Consider the following 21,128-nt stretch of genomic DNA (forward strand, 5'->3'; position numbering starts at 1 on the left):
TATATTTTGTTATTATAATTTTTTTTTTTTGCTTATTAGGTGTCACAAATCAAACGCACAATTTATGCATAATTGTATTTTTTTTTGGAGTTAATTACACAGATAGTCCCTGTGGTTTACTTAGAATAACACTTTTAGGAACTAACTTTTTTTTTTGTAGTAGGTTCAAGTTCTATGATTTCAATTTTATAACACGTTAAGATAATAAGACCAACTTCCACTAGATTTTCTGTTAAATTCGAGGAAACTGACTAAAATAGCCTTTTAGTTATAAAGTAAAAAATAACGAGGGGTTGTTATTGTAATATACTCAAATAGTCAAACTTAATTTCTTCTTCCTTACCAAGAAGCCTCACCACTTCACTGCAAATCCATCACCGGCAAACACCACCTTCCGATGTCAATCAAATAAAAAACAGAAATTCTAAAGTTCACCTTTGTCCAACCGCCCTCCAACCGTTCATTCCATCCTTTCAAATCGTGCACTTCTGTCCGGCCGCAGCACCGCCATCCCTATCGCCCCCCTCGCCTTTAATCACCATAACCTCGTGAAAACCCCACCTCATATTTGCATTACTTGTGGTGGTGGTCACCAAAGCCAGTGGTGTTCAATGTTATCGGACATCTGATTTCAGGTGGGGTGGGGGTTGTTTTGTTTTTATATTTTTTTAGTAATTTACACAAGTCCTGTGATTTAAAGACGATTTGTTAAATAAATGGTCCTCTGGTTATAAAAGGGTACTTTTTCATTTTATTCAAAGTTAACAGAAATGGACTTACTACTACCCTAAAGTGTTTGCAAAATTGAAATCATAGAACTTGAACAAGTTACGAAAAAACAAATTAGTACCTATAGAAACTAACTGTGTAATTAACCCTTTTTTATTATTTGTTTTGGGTGTATAAGCCATCAATATTAAATCCAAGAATCCATATGCCGTGCCCTATTTAAAGGGTAGGATATGGAAATTTAAAAAAAATCTAATAAATATAAAGAATATAGAGAACAAAAAGAAATCCAAATATGAATTACACACTTGAAGACATATGTTGGTCCCAGTTGGACTTAAAAACTTTCTTTTCTCGTAATATGGCAAGTGATTTTAATAGATGTGAAAATAGTGTGCGGAAATAGAAATCAAACTTTCAAGAAACAAGAACTACAGAATTTTCATGATTAATGTGACAACCCTCGTAATTTCATGTATCCGTACGATTATTTAATGATAATTAAAGTGCTTGGTGATTGTGTTGAATTACTTAACTGTTTCCTGATTTCTGTGTCATGTTTACATGTGTTTGTTAACCTACTAGTCATGTGCAGAAAATTTACTAAAATGTCCTGAATATTTTCCTAAGTGTTAGGAATTAATTGTGCTACAGAAATATATATATATATATATATATATATATATATATATATATATATATATATATATATATATATAAGACACCTTACGGAACAATTAAACAATTTAACGGAACAGTATCCGACCGAACAACCGGACATTACCCGGGACACCAAATACTTGTCAAACCCATTGTTTAATTATTTTTGGCTAGTCATGATCCCCGTATACCATAACACCCCCTAAATATCAACGTACTAATATAAGGAAGTATTAGACTTGGATTCTAACTAGTTCTTACCTACTAGTTGCAAAAACAAAAAAAGTTTCATTCAACCTCCCCCCCCCCAACCGAAAATTGGTCCCCTTGTGGACCCATAAATCATCCTCCATACTTCATATATTTGATTAGATTATATGCCAATTATTTTATAAGATTGGTTACTTACAAGACTTGCCAAAATATTAGAACTATCATTATAAGTATGGCACCCTTACAACATATCATTCCATAGATTCACCTCTCTCATTCCTCACTCTCTCTCTCATTTTCGGTCACCCCAAACCGCCCCCATCACCACCACTGAACCACCATCATTTTCCATTTATCAAGTTCCATTTAAGCTTCAAGGGTGATACAAGAAGGTTGCAACTTGTGGAAGCTTCAAAAGGACTTGGTTCTTGCTTGTTCATCATCATTCTCATCATCTTTTCACCATAGATTCTCCCCTAGCCTTGTGCTAGTTGTAAGTCTTGATCTACCTTAGTTTACTTGCATTTCGAGTAGGTTAAAAAGTGTAGTACGTTGTATTTTACTAGAACACTAAAAAGATGAACATAAAAGTTACATGAAGATCTACATGATGATGTTGTAGTGAACATGTTGTTGATTACTTGATGATTTACTTGCTAATGTTGATGTCAAATGTCGTTATTGATCTCTAAACATGTTAACGGAACCAATATAACTCGCATTTGAATATTAAAAAGCTGAAAACAGGGGTTGGTTGGTGTTTACAGCCAACTTCAGTTGGCTGTAACCAGACCGTAACTTAACGAAAAACTGATTTTCTGAAGCCTAGATTTATGTATTATGAAATACGGTTCTAATGGCACTGGAATCATAATTTTTGGACTTCGTTTACTATTTTTAAAGACCCGTTTTGTAACAGCAGCTCAAGCTGCATTTTTACTGCTGAAAATAAGCGTTCTGTTTTCCGTCATAACTTGTATTCCGTGTAGAGTCAGATCATGAAATTTGTACTGTAAATGACCACCGATGTATTTGTAATTCTCCCACTGGAATTTCGTAAATCGGACTTACGAGGAATTTTAAATAAATTATTCCGTGGACTGCAATCAGAAAAAGATGAATCTAATTGCAGTCCGGAAAATGATTTTTATAAAATATTGGTGATGAATTAGATCCCAATATTTTTACACAATAATATTGGATTGTTTAAGACCTTCTGTAAAAAGTTGGGAATTTTTGGAACAAGTTAACTATTTTATTAAAATCCCCGAAAACAGTCCGGTTTTGAAGATTAAAGCTGAAACGACATAAGTGGTGATTTGCGTGTCTAAATTTCGGGTAGGTTATCTGAGAATAATCTAACATGTTATATATCAATAAAAGTGTTATGTGCAATGTCGTATGCTTGCTTATGAACGGGAATAGATGGGAGGCTTATATGGGCATAAACTGTTAAAGTGATGCATGTTATGATGTAGATGCGTGTAGGAATTTCGTGCTTATTTGAAGTCACTAATAAACTAGGTGGTAATCATACTAGGACGTGATTGACCGACCTTGACTGTTAGCTATTTTTGAGAGTCAAACCAAGCAAACCAAGGTGAGTTCACACACTTTCTAAGGCATGGGATTCCCGGTAGTTGGGAATGGGTTAAAGAATTTAAAACGAAATCTACATATCCTCCTTGGGTAGGATATGTACGGCCAGCCTCCATAGGTAGGATGCCAATATTAATCCTGCGTATTCTCCTCGGGTAGAATACGTACGTTCGTCCTCCTTGGGTAGGACAACAACCTTAAAACTTACTAGACAAAACTCTATCATGAAGTCCCTCAATTTATATCGACTTAATCGCCGAGGCCAATGGCGAGCGGGTCATTAGTTAATAGCGCTATTAGGTTTAACAAACCTCACACCGTGTCAGTCGGACGGGCGTGTACTAATGGACTATGGCAAACTGTCAGTGATGATAGACACTGATGTAGGGCACAACTTATTTGCGTTAGTAGTCGATATGGTACGGTCTAGTGGTTCACATGGGGAAGCCCCCACTGATTAAAGATATGGTTTGGGTAATAAAAGGAACTGGTTAAACATACTTTCAACTATGGGGTAACCCCCACGACAAATAAGCCAACGAAAGCCAAACCACGTTTTTTCAGAAACAACTTAAAACTAACCAACTAAACGTGAACTCACTCAACTTTGTTGTTGACTCGTTGTTACATGCCTTATAGGTCGTTAAATGCTTAAGGAGCTTGCACGAGGAGGCGGTTGTTGTGGAATATGGATTGTTATGTTCCGTATTAAACATTTAATCCTTATGAACTTATTAAACATACGTTTTGGACTTTAAACTTATGAACTATGAACTTATGTTTTGGGTTTTACCTCTAATGCTTCCGCTGTTCAATTTGAACTTAGTTAACTAGCTTTGGTCACCAATTGTATTGTGGTCGATTTTATTTACTTAGTTACGTTGTTCAATATGATTGGTGGCTCGATCCTGGTCATGTCACGTCTCCAAGCGGTGATACTCCGCATGGTGGATTTTGGGGGTGTGACAATTAAGGTTTTTAGTCATATTTTTAACCAAATAAATCTTTGTTAATCATATCTTAATCAAGGTTAGATTTTATAAAAATTTTGCCATAGTTTCCCTTAAACTATGGACTTTTCTCATGTTTTAAAACATGATTTTTATACACTTTTCAACATCAACAATCTCAATTTTCTCATATTTAACATAAACTATAATTTAACACAACATTATGAACTTGTTTAGTAAACTTGTTTCTTTGTGAAAATAAATTTCATGCATGTTCATTCTTAGTTTATATAAAAATTTATGTAAACTTTTTTTACACAATTTTAAGACAATATTTTGTAACATGATTTTTATATAAAGCTATACTTTACATGCTTCATAAAGACATTTTTAAACATGAAAACAAATTCATAATATTCATGTTAGTAGATCTTGCTAGATCTAAACATACATGTGTTTAGATCTTACTTTTAAACATGAATAGGCAAGATCAAGATTTCTTCATCAAACTAATAACAAAACTACATAAAAAATCATCGTACAATACATTATATGTTAGATTTTTATTTGTTTTTGTTAAGGTTTTAGTAGTTTTTATGTGAGTTTCAAGATGAACACTTGTATTTTTAAGTTTAAACATAAAATTAGAATAAAAATACAAGAGTTTTGAAGCTTACTATATGCACTAATTTAAGATGAAAATGATGAAGAAAAAGTGAAGATTACAAGCTTCCACATCAAGATTTTTAAGCTCCAAGATGCTTCCTTCCTTGCAAATGTCTTCCTTGCAAATGTTTTAGATCTTCAATCCATAGTCATGCATGTAATAAAAATGGAACATTTTGAGATCAAAAGATGGGTGTTTGGGTGTTGGTTTGGCCGAAATCAAGGAGGAGTGTTGTGTTGTTCGTTATTGAAAATGAGAAGTGTGGTGTTGTCACACCCGACCAGCAGCAAAATGGTACGGGGCATGACTGATTGCTTAAGGCTTATAACAACTATTTGCTTAAGGCTTATAACAACTATTTAAAAGTTGTAGTATTTAAAGCATCAATATTAAAATGTCACACATAACATAGAATTCAAATATTATTACAAAGTTCCAAATTCAAATAAATAAAGGAAACATAACATAGTCGGTTCATTACTAAGGGTAAAAGAGTTTTTGGTCAACAAAAACGTTGGTGAATAGATTCGTTTTTTTAATTAAAAACGTTTTTGGTATAATTATTATTATTATTATTATTATTATTATTATTATTATTATTATTATTATTATTATTATTATTATTATTATTATTATTATTATTATTATACATGCATTCTCAAATGTGAAATTATGTCCTTGAGTATGGTGAGAATTCAACACATATATCATAATCAATACAAACATAACAATAATATAACCATAAACACATAGAGATTCAAGCCCCGAAAGACGAATATGCAAGACAATGATTACGATACCGAGTTCATCCCATGGTCATGGGGAACTGGTCAGCCAGGTGAATCCACACGAAACATGTGACACAAATCGAATAACACATAATCCCAATTACACTAAAATATCCAACAAATTAGGTATTTGAGTGCAAGGGCCATGTGCACTTTAAATCCAATAATATACTAAAAACCACATATGATAAATCACTTATATTTTATGTAGTGTATAAAATGTAATCAAAATTCAAAAGCAACAAGAGAAAACATATAATCATCTTACATATCACATTCAAAACAATACTTACAAGTGAATTATACGTATCTTACAATTTTGACATATATTATTGATTCCGAGATGAAGAAAGCTAGGTCAAATTCATTTAAATACGATTTTTTCATTATATATGCAAATTTCTCAAAACCAATAGGACCACACGGTTAACAGACTCGTGAAGACAACGCGGAATAGGTCAACTGTCAACAGTCCCACCCGACATCGTTAAAACCCGGGTTGACCCACCAACCGACCCGAATCATTTAACCATATTTGACGGGTACACCCACATCTCCATTGTCTTCTTCATGCAACTTCGTTCACAATCAGCCTTGATCACACGCCATATCTTTCTTTATACCTACTTTCTTTCTTAATCCAACAACAAAACCCTAAATTGGATCAACCATGAATCATCAAAACTCATCATCATCATCATATTACAATTATCACCAATCAGACTTCCAAAACCCTAATCCCCAATTCGATCATTTCACATCTGCAATCACCGCCTCTGCCCCTCCAGATCCTTCCATGTACTATTCACCCGATTATTCATCTAATTACTTCCCTACCGATCCTCACAATCCAACGCCTCATACTTCTGGTTTGAGTAATCCGAGTTACGATCCCAATTCGATAAGTTATTGGAATCAGAATCAGAATCAGATGGAGGTTAGGTTTGATGATTATGGAAGACCTATAAGTTCTTCTGCTGCTACTGCTGGAAATAATGATAGTGTTGATCATCATCAAGGTGGTTATGGTTATGGTTATAGTGGAGGTCATAATGTTGGGAATGATCGGTCTCCTGTGGTTCGGTTTGATGATTATGGGAGGCCTATAAGTTATGGTGATGAGAGCGGGAAGGAGCGGAGGGGTTCGGCGGATGGTGATAAGGTTTTGAAAGCTGCGGAGGCGAAAGAGGAGTGGAGTGGAGTGCAGAAGTTCAGAGTGGTTCTTCTTTCGGAAGGGGGTGGAGGAGATACGGATGTGCTATGTCAGGTTTGTTTGTTTGTTTGTTAAGTATGCATTGTTGGGTATTAATGGTTTCCGCTGTAGGGTAACAAATGTGAAATGTAGGATCTCGGTGCCTTGCTCGTTAGGTGAATTAATACTTTTTTAGCCTGCAAATGTTTGTGCGGTTACGAAAGGAATCATTGCAGCTTTTTTTTTAAGAAATATCAGGGTTTGTCAATCCAATTACCTTCAAATGCGTAAACCTTTTAAGGATTGCAGGATCAACTAAGGCCGGAGGGTATGGGGGCGCCTTCCCTCCACCTCAGCCATGTATAGCGCCACAGGGGCTCCATCACCCATACCGCCATTTTTATGGGGGGGGGGGGCAAGATGGTAACGGAAGAAAGGGGGGCTCCATCGATTCTGATTGGCTTTAAAGGGGGGCGCTATAGAGCCCCTAGCCACACCCTCCACACCCTTCAAGTTAAAGGAGGGGGCTTTAAAGCCCTTGTGTGACGTGGTGGTGACCATGGCGTTGAGGTGGCGGTGATAAAGCCCCTACCACACCCTCCAGCCTAATAACCTTATGTTCTTGTCTACAAAATTTGTAAGCAAGAAGTTAATTCACATACTAAGTTTTGTTTTTAGATGTAGGATGCAACGAAAACCAAACAATTGGATTTTGGTTAATGCAAGCTGAAGCACAATTAAAAGGCAATCAAATACTAGTAGATTTAGTCTCATTTTTTTTAGTAAGTGTGATGTGTAGCATCACAAAACCGAAAATGTTGCTCTTTTGGGGGATATAGGGATTGGGCAGAGCATGTCTTGATCTTACACATAGAGTTTATGTCAAATATGGTGTCTTTTATTTTATATTATTTTGTTTGTGAAGTGACTCTGGTATACTTAAATTTTTGTTCTATGTTTTCTCTGCAGATTGGTTTAGATGGTATTCAGATACTTGATCCCGCAACAAGTCGAACACTGAAAGTATATTCACTTGAGGCCGTAACAAAGTGGGAGGTAAATATATTGCATTAAACTAATTAAAAAACCTATGTTCCATGTTAAAGATTGATGTATGAAATATAACCTTTAATTCCATCTTGCCTTATAGGTATTGGATTCAAATATATTTGCTTTTTGGACCAAAAGTTCCGTTGACATCAATCCAAGACGTGTTAGATTAAAGTCCAACAGTTATACCACAACCAAAATTCTTGACACGGTGGCTGCTGCAAGCTTTCAGGTTCTGGATTCTCATATTCTCTATGGTTTATCTTACTTGTGGGAAAATTTACTTATAATTCTTTCCTGTTATCTTGACGCAGTTCAAGGAGATGGATGGAGTGACAATCTCCGAACAACAACCAGCCGAGAAGAAAAAAGGCTTCCCCGATTGGATAAACTTGATGAAGCCCACCAATGAGGAGAAAGATCATTGGGTTAGTTAAATCTTCAAATTCGAAGACGTGTCCAAAAGTTCTTTTACCATTGGCTCTTCTTTTCTAATGTAGGTTCCAGATGAAGCATCCACTAAGTGCACAGCATGCAGCGCGTATTTTGGAGCTTTTGTGCGACGGGTTAGTCTTTTAATTGCAATTCTTAATGAGGAATATCACTTGTTTTAATCATGTTTTATACTGTTTTGTGACCTTTTTGTATGACCTTGGTTTTATTATTTCAGCATCACTGTAGAAATTGTGGTGATATTTTTTGTGATAAGTGCACTCAAGGTAGAATTGCTCTCACGGCAGAAGAGAACGCTCAACAAGTTCGAGTTTGTGACCAATGCCTGGTACGCATTAAAAATAGTCTTTATATATCAAAGTCAAACCTCTTTATACACATATATATATATATATATATATAGGGTTGAGTCACAACAAAATAACCTAAAAAAACCTAACCCCCCCCCCCCAAGCTAAATGCTAGAAACTAAACCCCCAAAATAACCTAAAAGCACACAATTTTTTTTTAATATTTTTTACTTAAAAATCGCTACTTTTAGGAGCCAAAAAAAAAAAAAAATTTGATAACGAAATATAGCGAATTTTAAGTAAAAAATATTTTTAAAAAATTGTGTTTTTAGCTATTTTTAGGTATTTTTGGTTGTGTTCACATTGGTTCTTGCGGTTCTCGCAATAAAGGTGGTTTCTAACAGATCCTTCTCCTATATATATATATATATATATTAAAATGTTTCTTATTTTGTTTAAATTTGATGGTGTTTTCTTTTATCTACCTATTTATGGCCTTGTATTTTCCTTTTTTATCTTTTTGTAGGCGGAAGTTACTCAAAGGTTAAGTCATGTAAATGAGGTAGCTGGTAGATCTTCTGGCTTCAATAGACATGAGGATCTTGCAAAGAAACTTCAGGTATTAAATACTTTAAATTCCATGTTTTCACGCGTCAATTTCTCAACCATATAAACAACCTTCTTTTGTTAATGAAACTCAAGTCACAAGGCCGATAATTTTACAGATAGTTTTGTATATTCTCTTCAAAATTTGGTCTAGTATCATATTTACTCAAAAAGATCATAATATCAGATATACCCATTTTCAAATTTTTTTACCTTTATACCCCTCTCTCAAACCTTAAAACTTGTATTGCGATATGATAGTTTGGAGTGTTGAGGAGAAATAAAAGGGTATGATGATCATATTATAAATTGTATTTAATCAAATTTAAGGTATTTTGAACGGATACATATATTAACTTTCTGGTCGGGAAATAGGATATTATGCAAGTTATAAGGGGTGTATATAAAATTGCCCCTATTTTATATATTTGGGCCTCAACTTCCATTGGAAATGCGATTTACCTCATTTTGATTTTTTGGGCTTCACTGATTTTTTTTATTGTTTATTAATCGACAAACATGTGTTTGAAATCTTGTATCATTTTCTCGTTTGTTTGTGGATGACAGGAGGAGATGGAAAAGAAGCGCAAAACAACAGCGGGTATGTATATCTTTTTCTAGTGAAAAAGATACAGAATCGTTACCTTGAATTAGGTTGTTTGTATTTAGTTTCTAGGTTAATTTTGCTTGATTTATGGAATATTAAAGAAAATGAAGATGATAAAGGAGATTATATAAAAATGAGTTCAGTGACTGAATGTGAAAGTTAATTTTTTTAGTGGAAAAAACGGTAATAATTACAGTCTGGTGGCAGAAGTTGTACTTTAACCTTTTAATAATATTTAGTTATGTTGATTTAACTGTCGCTATAGCTCTTGTATTAGATAGCATATTTTATTAGCAGGAATTATTAAACTTAATTTATGATATGTATATGTATATGTATTCGTATGTTTATATGATAACTAGAACTCGGTACAAATGATAAGTCATGGTGGATATTATAAGCGGGTAATTTCAAACTGCCAATGACAGTTTTCCCGCTTGAATTAACCGCCAAGATTATCAAGTATATAAGGGGGTGCACCGGCAACATTAACCGGTACTAAGACTTTCAATTTCTTTCGATAATTGTCTGTCCATTTGATTCATTATTGTTTCGTTCAAGAATATCAAGTATGTCCGCTGCAAACAGAAGTTCATATCATCAGAATGATGATGATGTTCTGATTGAACCATGTTCAACCCCAACATATTTTAGTTACAATTCGACAAAATATATCAGTTAAGATTTGTTACGTAGATAAGATTTATTGCAGTTATTTTTCTCACGATTTGGAATTATGATTCGATTATGTTTCCTTTGGAATTATCGTCATTGTACTCTTATAAATAGTTGGATCGCTGATACACAATACTTTAAAGGTGTTTTTATCATATTATTTACTTTGCTTATCAGTTAAAACCATTATGGTTATTTCTTTACTAACCAAGATACTCGTACAGAATTGAACTCCAATGTGCCACGTCAGCAAATGAAAGATGTGGAATGTCCAACTTGTACAGTCCATTTGCAGGTTCGAGACTCTTGCCATTTTCTCTTATCACAGTATATAAAGGATTATGCAAAAAAATGATATTTTCTAAAATAAAATTAAAAAAAAAATATAAAGCTAGAGCGCATTTAGTTAAAGTGTGTTTGTTTCAGGTTGAAGTTCCTGCTAACGGATCAAAAACCATAGAATGCAGTGTTTGCCAGCATCCTTTCCTTGTGCGTGACTACTGAGCGTCTTTGCCCACTTCGGGTACGTTAAAAGAGGTTACTTTATATAGATTCATTCATACGGAATATGTTATCTTGGTGTGAATATAAACTTGTAATAACATTGTTTATTTGATCCTTTCATAGTAAAATCTATATTGTGTTTATTTGATCCTTTCTTGTGTTTATGCCCAAATGATGTTGCATGCTATTATACATGATTTACATTATATTGTGTATGTTGCATGCTATTATACATGATTTACATTATATTGTGTCACTCTGATCACTTTCTTGGTATGGGTGACTTCTTATTTCTATATTCTTTGACTTGGTGTGTTGGTATGATGTTCGTTTTCGAGCAGAGGGTCTCTCTTGAAGCAGCCTCTCTATCCCTATGAATAGAGGCAAGGTCTGTCTACATCCCACCCTCCCCAGACCCTATAAGTAGCTTTGCTATTTGTGGGATTTACTGGGTACGGTTGTTGTCGTTGTATATAGTAAAATCTATGTTTGTAATGTAATCATCTCTATTGGCATTGTAATTTATATACCCGGACCTCCTCAATCTATAGTCAAAATCTAATTGATTTGACGACATAGCTTTGCTACAGTTTCTAAACATATACATCAAAGCCTTGGTTTTTTTTTCATCCAGTTGCTTTAAGACCTTCATATGAGTTGAGTGTGTAGACTGTAGAGCCCTACAACTGTAATGCCAATTATGATGCTCCTTCATAAAGATGCGTGACAAAGAACTATTTGCATTGTGATCAAATGTGATGCAAACCACACGGATCCAGTCATTTGTTCCTTCAATCTTTAAAATATATGCCAAGTTTCACCCAATCTATCGTTCTTTATAAACATTCTTGTATTTGCACTAGGGATACTGAAGAAACACCAAACTAATCTGGTGATTAGTTTGTGGTTTGTGCCTCGACAAATAAGGTTAATCTTCTTTGGCTCGTCCAAGCTGTGATGCGATGATCCTGCAAAACACTAAACACACCGTTAAGCTTGTTACGAGGAGGGGAATAGGGGGGTTCTCCTCGTAACCACCCTCTGGCGTGAGAATAAGTATCTGTTTTGAGGATATAAGTGTGTGATTAAGAGTGAGAAAGCAAGGAAGCAGAAATCCTTAAACCTAGAGGTGAAGGTCACTATTTATAGCCAGAGTGGTGTAGAAGGAGATGGGATGATGGGCCTTGGGCCTGTAGTCGACAACAAGGAATATCCGTTTTGTCCCCTCTTCCACGACCGTTAGTGCTTCGAGAGGGAAGTTGGCGCACGCTGAATGGATCCACGTGGCCTGACCGTTGTCCTTCTGGTCTCGTCTGTCATCAGCGGCCAAGTGGAGATTGTGGAGCAGATGTCGGCGCACGCTGATTGGTGCCACGTATGCGGCCTTGTGTACCTTCTTGTCTGCTGTACGATTGTTAATTGTGGAGCATGATCGGATACAGCCTGTTGGACGCTCATTAGTCCACTGCTCTGCCACTTGTACCTTTGGTACTTGTCCTTGGATTACCTGCGCTTCTGTCCTCCGTGAGACCATTGGGGATATCCCGTGTAGCCGGTGCAGGGTCCAGGAAGTGATGGTTTTCATCCAAGGAGCTAAGTGTGAAATCTGGTCTTGTGTTTATCCTGACCCCGCGCGCGACCTAGGTTACACCTGATTGGCCGGCGCGAGGTTGGAAAAGATACCAAATTAGTCTGCTAAGGATATGGTCTCGCGCGCGACCTGATTGGTCGGCGCAGGATTTAGGACCATACCCTTTCAGATACTGTACCGACAACGAAATAAGTGAAAGCATCGTACCGTTGTTTTGTCTCATGCGGTTCTGTTAATCTGTTCACATGATTTTGTTCTTCAAAGTTCAATCCATTATGAATTCTGCTAATCTGCTTTCCTTATTCTGTGTGTTTCTTAATTAGTCATTGTTTCTGTTTGCCATTTTGAAATCTAACAACTATATATTTATAGAATTCCGGCAATAATCACCAATAGTCAAGACGGATGGTAATACATGCACTAATTATAACCCACATGATTTTTTTTTCTAATTATGAATTTTGACTATGCTTTTAGAGTTCTATTTTGGAATCGTTAGTTAATTGCAGGTTGCAACTAAGGACATAATAATATTGTGAGCTGTGAGATTAGATTAAAACATAAGTAAAGTTAAACTAAAGCTACAATCAAATTGAATTACTGATGTACATTATAGTTGTTAAAAACAAATCAAATTGAAGAATAAACTAAACCTATTGTCAATTAAAGCATAAATTTATTCCTAATTGTTTGTTTCATGTTTTTTCGTTTATTTAAATGAATGGACATAAACAAATGCAAATGAACAAAAATAAGCAAACGTTCACAATGTAAATAAACGAACAAAACATGTGTTTATGAATGTAAATGAACTTCTCGTCACGAATGGTTCATTGATTGTTCGGTTCATATAAAGAGCTAGTGTTGATTGAAAAAAAAAGAGTTAATGCTAAAATTGTATAAAGAGTTGATCGGTGAAATCAAAGAAATAAAAAATATTGGATATTGATTGAAAAAAATATAAATCATTAACAAGTAAAACAAATAGATACTTGATTAATTCTATAGAAGTATAAAAAAAAGTTTATATGTTGGTTAAAAAAAGAGAGAACAAATACAAAATAAACAAGGAACATTTTTTGATAAAGATTTTTAACACTATTTTGGGAAAAAAAAAAGACCTCCTTGTAAGGGACTCCAAGAGCATCCCTTCAAATAGGGATGCAAACGAGCCGAGCTACTCGTGAGCTACTCGAGCTCGTCTTGAAAAAAAATTCAAACGAGCCGAGCTTAAATGAGCTCGAGCCCGAGCCTAAAAACAAGCTCATTTAGTAAACGAGCCCGAGTTTCGCTTATCGAGTCTGCTCGCGAGCCTAAAAGAGCTTTATGTTTATATATTTTTTATTAATATATTAAATATATATTTATATAATAATAATTACCATTTATATAAATATAAAAACAACTAAATTATCTGTATAATAATAATTATAATTAATATAAATTAATTAACAAATACTAAACGAGTCGAGCCCGAGCCGAGCTCGAGCTTGAAAAATTACTTTCGAGCCGAGCTCGAGCTTTAGAAATAAAGCTTGAATTGAGCCGGGCTTGAGCTCGAGCTTTCATATGTTAAACGAGTCCGAGCTCGGGCTTGGCTCGGCTCGGCTCGTTTGCACCCCTACCTTCAAGAGATGCGTTAGAGATAGTCTTACAAATCCTTAAAAACCTCAATTTCATCTCCAACCTTACATATATTCTTACCCTCCTTAAATTTCTACTTCATCATCTACCAGTTATACACAATATTTAAATAAAATATTTTTCTTTTCTTTTTTACTTTAGGCCCATCTCATCCTATGAACTAAGGCAAATCCATACCCTTTGTAAGGACATCTCATCTAAGAGCTTGATCTCCACAGGCCCATTATATTTTGTTCAACAAAATAGGTACACGAAAATGTTTTGCGTATTTAATGGTTGTAGGGTTAAATCTCTATACTTAGAAAGAAATATTATGATGATACATGCATATAGGATATGTGAAAATGTTTATATATATTTTGAATATAAAGGTGAAAGTTTGTTTGACATGAAAGTGTACCTCAAATTTAGAAATATTCTATTCATTTATTTGTCAAGATATATGATTGAATTGAATTAGAATCCAAGGTCTATCACATGCTTATGCTGTGGGTATGCCAATATCCTAATTTCTCTGTGACTTCTAAAGTTATAGTTGATCAATTGCGTTTTTATATAATTTTCATAAATACATGTTCAACCCCTATATGCTTTCTCCTTCCTTTGTATACACCTACAAGTTTTTTGTAAGGACTTTCATTTCTTTTTTAGATTTTGAAACTATGAAAAAACACATAAGGATAGTGTGTACACATCATATGAGTGAAGTAAACTACCAAGTCTACCTATTGTGGTTCAGGTGAGCACTCAGATTTATCCTGTAATATTGTTTTATCTGACACTGACTGAATACTGACTAGGCACTGGATAAAGCAATTGCTAAAGCCACCTGACCCTGTTGTGGTCGAGGTGAGCAGTGGTTTCAACGAATTTTCTATCACATTAAAATAAAAAGAGTACAACCAACAAATAATACTACTCTAATACAAGATCATTAGGCTGTCTAGCCCACAAATGCTTGACCAACTCATGGTGAAGGTTTCCGTGTGTCTCACGGTTCTTGATATTCTGTATGTTTTGGAGTTTTTGTTCATCGGTGATTGTCGATTCACCTCGTTGGACATCACATTGGTAGTTTTGACAAATAGCCATATATTGGTCCTCCAGAATCATGTTATGTAGATTTAGATAAGTGTAGACGACGCCCATTATTTTCTCTCGTGTCATAAACCGTATTGGGTTGGCAATCAAATGAAATCTTTTCTTTAGAACTCCAAACGCTCTTTCAGTATCTTTTCTTGTTGATTCTTTCTTCTTTGTAAAGTACTTTCGTTTGTCATCGGTTCTAGATGAAAAAGCTTAAACAAATGTCGACCACTCGTTGTAAATATCGTTAACCTGGTAGTCAGCGTACTTGAAATGTTCCCCGTTTGCATAAAACGATTGTGCTGGCTCAATCCCATTAATAATGTCATCAAATATTGGGGATTGATCAATAACGTTTAGGTTGTTATTTGACCCAGCAACTCCAAAAAACGCATGCCAAAACCAAAGGAGTGATCACCTCGGTAGATATGACATCGCCAGGCCGTAGGACACATAGCCTATCCAACATGCATACAGTCGAGGCTACCGATCATTCCGGAAAAAACATATTATTCATCGTGAACCTCGTATATACGTTGAATATCAAACAATGTTGGTTTACGCAAATATTTTTGTGAGTAAATGGATATGATCCCTACGTAAAGATATATAATTTATACATACATTGTCAAATTTAAACTTAAATTTAAAAAAAAAATATAATTTAAGTAAAGATGTATATACCTTAACAAAAAAAAAAAAAAAGAAGCGAATTGTGGCAATTTTTTAGACATTTCTAGATATTCATCAGTTGCGTCTGACGAAATCCCACACGCTAGTTGTCATAGAGCGGCAATACATTTGTGTATGGAGGTGAAGCTGTATCTACCTCTCGCATCTTCCCTTTTTTGAAAAAAAAAGGATATTGCTCCGACAAATCATTCGCTTAACGTATAAATAATTTTCTATTCATTCGAAAATGTCGCCTAAAATGTTCTTCATCGTAAATGGGATCGAGGCTAAAATAGTGACTTATTAATGTTTTGTTAGCTCCCTCTCGATCACGATCTAGTAGTGGTTGTCTCGTTAGCCCCCGTCGCCTTTGAGACCGCTCAACCATTATCCTACCTAGGGGTGTGCAAAAACCGAATTAACCGAACCATAACCGAATTAACCGACAAAACCAAACCAAAAAAACCGAACCAAATAAAAAACCGATGGGTCGGTTAATGGTTCTTTTTGAAAACTGAAAGTAGCGGGTCGGTTAGGGTTATCAATGTTTCCATACCCACCATAATTGAACCGAATCGACATGTAATAAATCTTTGTATGATTTAGGACTTTTCATCATATTTTTAACATTTGATGTTTTTTATTGAAGATTTGTAGTATTTATGGGTTTTTCAAGTCGTTTTATGGTTTTGGTTGAATGTTTATTTGAATTTATAGAATCTATCATATCACTTTATTTGAATATTCAATAATAATTGGTATTAATATTATAAATTATATGTATTTTTTACTACCTCGGCGGTTGGGAGGACCGTGGAATATCCCCCCCCCCCTATACTACTATATACAAATATGCAATAACAATTTATTCAACGTTAAAAAAATTAAGCTATTTTTAGCTAGGCTAAATACACGGTTAACCACCCACAACCGACTTGCTATAACCATCAAGACCGATTAACCATAACCGCCATAACCGATCGGTTATGGTTTTAGGTCAAAACCGACCCATGCACAACCCTAATCCTACCCGCTTCAATAATGAGATTTTTCCGAGATTCTTCTTCAGAAGAATCGGATGAAGAAAATGCATTACATTCCATTTTTTTATGAGAGTAAGAGAGGTTCTTTTTTTTAAAAAATACGAGAGAAATGTGGGAGTTAGAGAGATTTTTTCTAAAAGAATATGGGAGAAATGTGGGTATTGAGGGTTATTTATAGAATTTTTATATTTTTTTTAATTCAAAACATATGGCTCGGAATCCCACACGCCCAACGGTCAAAAAGTCCCGCTACCACACTCACTTGTACTCGCTCGCGCCGGCACTCGCGTGACACCGTTGTGGTGTTTACGAGCCAGCTGGCCTTCAACGTGGCTAGCGCACCTGCTTGAAGGTTCCACAACATACATAGAGTCTAAGCAAGGTTATGATGTGACCAAACCTACGATCAAGAAGTTGTCACATTTCTTGTTTCAAGTTACGGATATCAAACTAGTTTGTTGCTTGTAATTAGCTATGTAAACTCACATTTCTTGTTTCAAGTACGGTCATACGGATATCAAACTAGTTTGTTGCTTGTAATTAGCTATGTAAAAACGCTTTCGTGGTTTAGCTCAACCTAATTTGGCTTGAGCTACTTGGCTCGTATAAACATTAGAGCCGAGTTCAAGACGACGGTAGCTTGCCTTGATAAGTTTTCATCTTTAATTTTTTGTATATTGGTAGTCTGGTAGTGTGCTTTTTATATAATATAATTTGAGATTATTAATTATTTTTTTATCTTTGACTTGTATGAAAATATATACAAAAAGATCACACATATTAAGTAAACAAGTCAGTTTACGGAGTCACAAGTTGAATATAAGCCAGATATGAGCTTGGTTTGTAGTTTATGTTGAAGATTGGGAGTTAAACTAACTAAACCTATATTATTATCAGCTCGAGTCCTAACTTTTTTTTAACGGCCAACTAATTTTATTCATTACTTAAAAGTTTACCTGGTAAGACACTAGGTAAACATATTACAGCCATCAAAAAACTATATCAAACCAAAGTGTTTGTGCGAACCCACACGAAACGAAAAGTTGTTCACAAGTTTCCGGCCATTCTCCACATAGAAAACATACATCAGAGTTAACTGGAATATTTCTTCGGATTAACGAATCTTTGGTAGGGAGTCGGTTCCTTGATGCTCGCAAAACTAGGATGGCCACTTTCAACAGCGCCCAATTGTTCTATTGAAAATGATAATCCGGAGCCGAATAAGTGTGAGCCATTAGCTACTCAGCTAGTGTTTAATACTTTTGACACTAAACTCACCCGCCTCATCCATCTCTCATTTCCACTTGTCCGGATCGGCCGAGACAGCTACTTGAGCGATTGATGCTTGTGGTTGGCCCAGTTCTTGAAATTCTTGTTGGCTCATTAACTGCCTTTTCCAATCCCAAATCCAATTCTGACCCGATACCGTGGACCCAATCCTATCCGCAACTACGGCCCATTTGTTTGATTCCAAGCTAAATAATAGTGGGTATTTTTCTGCTAAAGTTTCAACCCCGTTCCATATATCTATCCAAAAGAAAATAGATGTACCAGACCCAACCAAGCCTTTTATTGTTTTGGATACATCAACCCCCTTTCGTGCCAAGTCGCCCGAGATGTTTTTTATTTGTTTCCAAGGTCCCGGGATTGAAAGTTTTTAAGGGATATAATTCCAAGATCTTGTATTATGATGTATTTCTCAATAAACCTTTGTCTTCGACTTTGAACCTTCACCACCACTTAGCAAGCATTGCCAAGTTTGCGTCTCTAACTTACCCGAAGCCATATCACGTATTCGTTAAAAGCGAGCATTGCCAAGTTTGCGTCTCTAAGTGACCCGAAGCCATATCACGTATTCGTTAAAAGCGAGCATTGCCAAGTTTGTGTTTCTAAATGACCCGAAGCCATATCACGTATTCGTTAAACAGTCCTATTGTTGGAGGGACATCTACGAATGTATCATTGATCTACTTTTTTTATTATTAAAAAACAAACAATGTATCCAATAGAAAACATGCATGTCAATTATTATGTAATGCTGTTACCTAACATCATAATGTCCCAAGCGTCTCAATTATTCTTACTTTTTAATTTCACTTTTTGACGTAAAATATATCACAAACTTTCCACCCATGGGTTGGTGCCAAGCATCAATGACGAGACATGATTGGTATGGGTGTGGGGACGTTCCAGGGTCGTCGAGGCCCGTCGAAGAGCGTCCACACCGTCCCCCTTTGGTCCGTTCCCGTTCCCATCGTCTCTCCATTGACGCTTGCGACGGGCCCATTGATTTCTTATCCCCACAAACACATATACATACATACATACATATGTATATATAAAGGGGTTCATCACTACACCCTTGGCCCATCCCTTGGGGCTCATCCCCACACCCGATGACGTGGCCGTCTACGTGACGGATAGATTTGTGTGCTTTGGTGATCTAGTTTAAACTAAGGGGCTGTTTGGTAGCCTCTTAATGTCCATTCAGATGCTACCTCTTAATGGTTTAAAACCTCTGAATGAATAAGAGGTAACCTCAAGTCTGAATGGTTAAGAGGTAACATCTGAATGTTAAATCATCACATGTCACATTCTTCTACCTTCTCATTGGTAAAATTCTTAATGGTTCCATTAAGAGACAGCCTCTTAATGACCATTCAAAGGCTACCAAACAGCCCCTAAGCTTCGTGTAAAAGTTGGCATTCAGGAAAAAAAACATATTTAATAAAGTCTAAATATAATTAGAAGAAACTAACATTGTTAGTTTAACATTTTTTTCCGTTTATGAGCTACTCGAGATCAGCATACTAAAAACTTGAATCTCGTCAAACTAAAGCGAGTCTGGGGACGAGCTTGTATCTAAAAGTAAGTTTGTTTAATTAACGAGCACGAACCTCACTTATCAAGCTTGAGTAAGATCACGAGTCTAAACAACCCTATTATTTTAAAAAAAGTAATACATGTATGGTATAAAACATGTTTTTAACATTGTTAGTTTAACATTTTCTAGAAACCGGTTTTTACTTCCCAAAAAAAAAAAAAAAACCAGTTCGGCTTTTTTAACCAATTTGTACACATCTAATATATACTATATGTATATATAAATACCAAAACAATATATACTATGTTTATATAAATTAATAATTATAGGTATGTAAAAATAATTATAAATGTATATAAATTTATATAAAATAATGAACAGACTAGTTCGAGCTTGAAAAACTATTTACGACCTGAGAGCGAGTTTTAGAAATAGTGCTCAAAACAAGTTGAGCTTGAGCTCTTGTATGTTCAAACGAGCTGAGTTTAACTGTGTACGTAAATGAATATGAAACTCTATATTAAGAAGGTGAAGATGATTTTACACATCATATTTTTTTGTTTGTTTTAAGAATTAAGAAGGTGAAGACGATTTTACACATCATATTTTTTGTTTGTTTTAGTAAATCTGGTTATACCTGATCGATATTAAGAAGGTGAAGATGATTTTACACGTTTTTTTTTGTTTGTTTTAGCAAGTGTGGTTATATCTGATCGGTTGCGCAACTATGTTCAATAACCAAACTAGATAACTGATTAAATATGTTAATATCAGTGCTAAAATGAACAAAATCATTATATGAAAATAAAAACATGTTTCAAAAACTAGACGTAGTTCACTAGTTGATCAGCAATTTTAAAGAACCGACCGGGCCAATAAAGGAAGGAGACAAACATTAACAATTTTGACTGTCTATGCTTTGATTTTCATGGGTTGGGTTTGGGTTAAGATATAAACATATATTTGAACATTTTTATAAAAGAAAAACAAAAAGTGTCGAATAGTTTATTTTTAAAAAAATATTAAAAATTTTATTTTACATAATATATGTGTCCAATAAAAATGTAACATACAAATTTTGAACATTTTTTTTTAAAACTAGTAGACGCTTTTTACATTTTAAAAAAAAATGTTCAGATACATTTATTTTACATTCCCTGTTTTTTTTAGAAAAAAATAAAAATATTAAATAGGGTTTTCTTGAGTTTTCTCAACTCAAGTGGTTTTTTGTTTTATCTTTCACCTATATATATATATATATATATATATATATATATATATATAT

The 21,128-nt window shown here is 34.9% G+C and overlaps 1 protein-coding gene across 1 annotated transcript; it reads left to right on the plus strand.

Annotated features, from left to right (window-relative positions):
* The first annotated feature begins 5,907 nt into the window (after positions 1-5,907).
* LOC110915478 (protein FREE1) lies at positions 5,908-11,198 on the plus strand. The gene is made up of 10 exons (XM_022160187.2): positions 5,908-6,873; positions 7,768-7,854; positions 7,949-8,080; positions 8,163-8,276; positions 8,349-8,414; positions 8,519-8,629; positions 9,118-9,210; positions 9,765-9,798; positions 10,704-10,774; positions 10,906-11,198. The coding sequence occupies exons 1-10, from the start codon at positions 6,277-6,279 to the stop codon at positions 10,981-10,983; spliced, it is 1,383 nt and encodes a 460-aa protein (XP_022015879.1). The 5' UTR covers positions 5,908-6,276; the 3' UTR covers positions 10,984-11,198.
* The last annotated feature ends 9,930 nt before the right edge of the window (positions 11,199-21,128 follow it).

Source organism: Helianthus annuus, chromosome 16 (genome assembly GCF_002127325.2).
Source record: "Helianthus annuus cultivar XRQ/B chromosome 16, HanXRQr2.0-SUNRISE, whole genome shotgun sequence".
NCBI lineage: Eukaryota > Viridiplantae > Streptophyta > Magnoliopsida > Asterales > Asteraceae > Helianthus > Helianthus annuus.

What these genes read in the sequence shown, in the direction of transcription:
- LOC110915478 (XM_022160187.2), top strand. Translation starts at nt 6,277, where the DNA reads ATGAATCATCAAAACTCATCATCATCATCATATTACAATTATCACCAA. An exon ending in ATACGGATGTGCTATGTCAG is followed by an intron (nt 6,874 to 7,767) that starts GTTTGTTTGTTT and finishes TTTTCTCTGCAG; the next exon opens with ATTGGTTTAGATGGTATTCA. An exon ending in TTGGAGCTTTTGTGCGACGG is followed by an intron (nt 8,415 to 8,518) that starts GTTAGTCTTTTA and finishes TTATTATTTCAG; the next exon opens with CATCACTGTAGAAATTGTGG.